This window comes from Anopheles marshallii, chromosome 3 (assembly GCF_943734725.1).
Source record: "Anopheles marshallii chromosome 3, idAnoMarsDA_429_01, whole genome shotgun sequence".
Classification (NCBI taxonomy): domain Eukaryota; kingdom Metazoa; phylum Arthropoda; class Insecta; order Diptera; family Culicidae; genus Anopheles; species Anopheles marshallii.
In genome coordinates this window covers 48306249-48309598 of record NC_071327.1, presented here as the reverse complement: position 1 = coordinate 48309598, position 3350 = coordinate 48306249, and the positions used below count along the sequence as shown (strand labels likewise).

The 3350-nt window shown below is 45.0% G+C and overlaps 1 protein-coding gene across 1 annotated transcript; it reads left to right on the top strand.

Moving 5' to 3' along the window:
* Nucleotides 1–220: 220 nt before the first annotated feature.
* Nucleotides 221–1633, top strand: LOC128711445 (NADH-ubiquinone oxidoreductase 49 kDa subunit-like). The gene has a single exon (XM_053806322.1). It carries the CDS (start codon nucleotides 221–223, stop codon nucleotides 1631–1633), a length of 1413 nt encoding a protein of 470 aa, XP_053662297.1.
* Nucleotides 1634–3350: the final 1717 nt, after the last annotated feature.

Below are 3350 nucleotides of genomic sequence, written 5' to 3'. Positions count from 1 at the left end.
TTCGAATATGTTCTCTAAGTGTTCTATTTCTGTTTAAAGAAAAAGGAAACAATAACAAACAGCAGGAAATACTTTCAAACTGACAGGTGTCAAAATGCCTGCGTCACTTGGATTCTGTTGTGCAGTGATTTTCAGTAGAGGTAAATAAGAATTCCAGGAAAGAAATCCAGTCCTAAACGATCCATCAAAAAAAGAAATCCTTCATTGTGAATCGAAAAAGATGGCGTTACGTGTTATAAACATGGTTACCAGAGGAACAACTTCCAGTATTTTACTCACCGGTAGACGACTATCATACCCTCGCACCATTTTGTTTGGCGCACATCAGCCGGCCCGTTTCGCTGGGAAATGGTTCCCGGATCAGCAGTTTATCGAGCAGTTCAAGGGCCCGGTCATGTACCCGGACGCCGTTACCTCCCGTTGGAAGATGCCACCGTGGAACAGCAAGATCGCTCCAGTCGAGAAAACGGTGCGGAACATGAAACTCAACTTCGGACCACAACATCCTGCAGCCCACGGTGTGCTGCGGTTGGTGCTGGAACTGGACGGTGAGACGGTGATGCGTGCGGATCCACACATCGGTCTACTGCACCGTGGCACGGAGAAGCTTATCGAGTACAAGACGTACACCCAAGCACTGCCCTACTTCGACCGTCTCGACTACGTCTCGATGATGTGCAACGAGCAGTGTTACTCGCTCGCCGTAGAGAAGCTGCTAAACATCGACATTCCGCTGCGGGCGAAGTACATTCGCGTACTATTCGCGGAAATTACGCGCATTCTGAATCACATCATGGCTATCGGTACGCATGCGTTGGACGTGGGCGCACTGACACCGTTCTTCTGGCTGTTCGAGGAGCGCGAAAAGATGATGGAGTTTTACGAGCGTGTGTCGGGTGCACGCATGCACGCAGCCTACGTGCGACCCGGTGGTGTTGCTCAGGATCTTCCGCTCGGGTTGCTGGACGATATCTATGATTTTGCGTCCAAGTTTGCGGATCGCTTGGACGAGGTAGAGGATGTCCTAACGAGCAACCGTATCTGGATGCAGCGCACGATTAACATTGGTGTGGTATCGGCGGCCGATGCCATAAACTACGGATTCAGCGGTGTCATGCTTCGTGGATCCGGCATCAAGTGGGACCTTCGTAAAACGCAACCGTATGATGCGTACGATCGGGTCGAGTTTGATGTCCCTATCGGTACGAAAGGTGATTGTTACGATCGTTACCTGTGCCGCATCGAGGAGATGCGACAGTCTCTGCGCATCATCGACCAGTGCGTGAACCAGATGCCGGCCGGTGAGATTAAGACGGACGACGCAAAGATATCTACACCATCGCGTCTGGAGATGAAACAATCGATGGAAGCTCTTATTCACCATTTCAAGCTGTTCACGCAAGGCTACCAAGTACCACCCGGCTCCACTTACACCGCGGTGGAAGCTCCAAAAGGTGAGTTCGGTGTGTATCTGGTCTCGGATGGTTCCAGCCAACCGTATCGCTGCAAGATAAAGGCACCCGGGTTCGCTCATCTGGCCGCACTGGACAAGATCGGCCGTCACCATATGCTAGCGGACGTAGTAGCCATTATCGGCACGCTCGATGTCGTGTTTGGTGAAATTGATCGCTAAACCGCAAGTTGATGACCGCAAGGGCCCATAAACTAAATTACTATTGGTAAAAAACCCGTTGAGAAGGTGTAAACCATGACTTAAATGAATAAACGGGAACGAGTCGAACGAAGTTCTGTATCACATTGTCTTGAAGGACAGAACGAAATAGGAGTAAATATTTTGAAAAAAAATCATTCCCTTGCTTTTAGGTTCATGCGTTTAAAGCACTCACGAACGGAAAACCGATGGAACACCGGAGAGAAGCAAAACAGAGAGCAATAAACCATCTCAGCTGTTTCTAGTGAGAGATTGGAAAATCCTTTTCCAGGATGCTTCAACATCGCCGAACGAGTATCTTTGGTTCGCTACATTTCCGAGAGAAAGTGCGAGATATATGAAAGTTCATAAAGCCCAAATAACATTGCATTTTGCCGGTCTAGATGAATAATCAGCGAGCAAGCAAGAGAGCGATGAAATACTGAACTTATCCCTTAACGGGGACTCTCAGCTCGTCCACCCGGTGCTGTTTGGTTCGTTGGTTTATTTTGCCGGCCGGTGTCGTCTGACGTGCCGCCATTACGAAAAGCACATAACGGTCAGTATATAACCGTTCAGCACATACCCTTTTTGCCGCAACAGATTCGTACCTGTTGTTGATATCCTGCCGGTGTCTCCTGGTTGTGCTGCTGGTTGTAGACAACGCGCGCGAATAAAAATGCCGTGATTTGGAGGATCGTGATTTCGGTGATTAAATTTATGGGCTCGACCTCGATTCGATATTGTTGCGCAGTGGAAATGAACCAGTTTGCTTGCTCTTTGCACCGGGTTTGTTAGTTATTACTCTATTTGTTTAGCAGAAATAACCGTTACACAGGTAAATATGGTGGAGAGTGTTTTTCGTGGTATGAAAATTCAATGCAATGTTTTGCTAGCAAACATACATACATTGTTGAATAAACACAAAAATACTACTATAAAGATAAACATAATCAACACTTCATACAATATACTGTTTTCTTGCTACTTTGAATTTTTAACCGTTTAGGCGGTTGGCTCGAGAGGAACTTGCATGTTTTCTACAAAGAGTTTATTTAGTTAAAATCCCAGCAAATTATACCATATTGTGAAAAAACAATAACTTCCGATATTTAAAACAAACTGTTTTCTTTTTTTTGTTTTCTACTACTTTTCGACATCTTTCTGACAATGAATGTAACTTGTTGCGAAAAAAAGAACTCCTAACAACTTTATAATTAGAAAAATGCTACTCACTCATGCTTATTTAACCGACCATGCTCCATTAAGCAAAATACATGGTGATAATAACTAGTATCGTTCGAGCTATACAGCTCGTATGGTAGAACTACCTGTTTCAATGGGAATGGAATTTCAACATTTTCACTGGAACCACTTCGCTTAGACAGGCATTGTCATACTGTAGAATAACTTTATCGTGCTTCAACTAGTGATTGTACCGTTTTTCTCACAATGATCAGAAGAAACTATCGTCAGTAGCGATTTTTCCGTTCCCCTGTGATCGTCTCGTATTGCTATAGAAGCTCATAATCCCTTTAAGTACATCTTGATGCTCCCACCAAGGACACAGCATGTTCTTTGTACTTAAATATTCTGCTGTTGATGTGACATGGCCGAGTAATCCTTTGATTGCCCAATCCCCGAAAAGCAACTTTCGACATCTTTGTTCTATAAAAATAAATTTTTCAGTAAGGAAAGA

What these genes read in the sequence shown, in the direction of transcription:
- LOC128711445 (XM_053806322.1), top strand. Translation starts at nt 221, where the DNA reads ATGGCGTTACGTGTTATAAACATGGTTACCAGAGGAACAACTTCCAGT.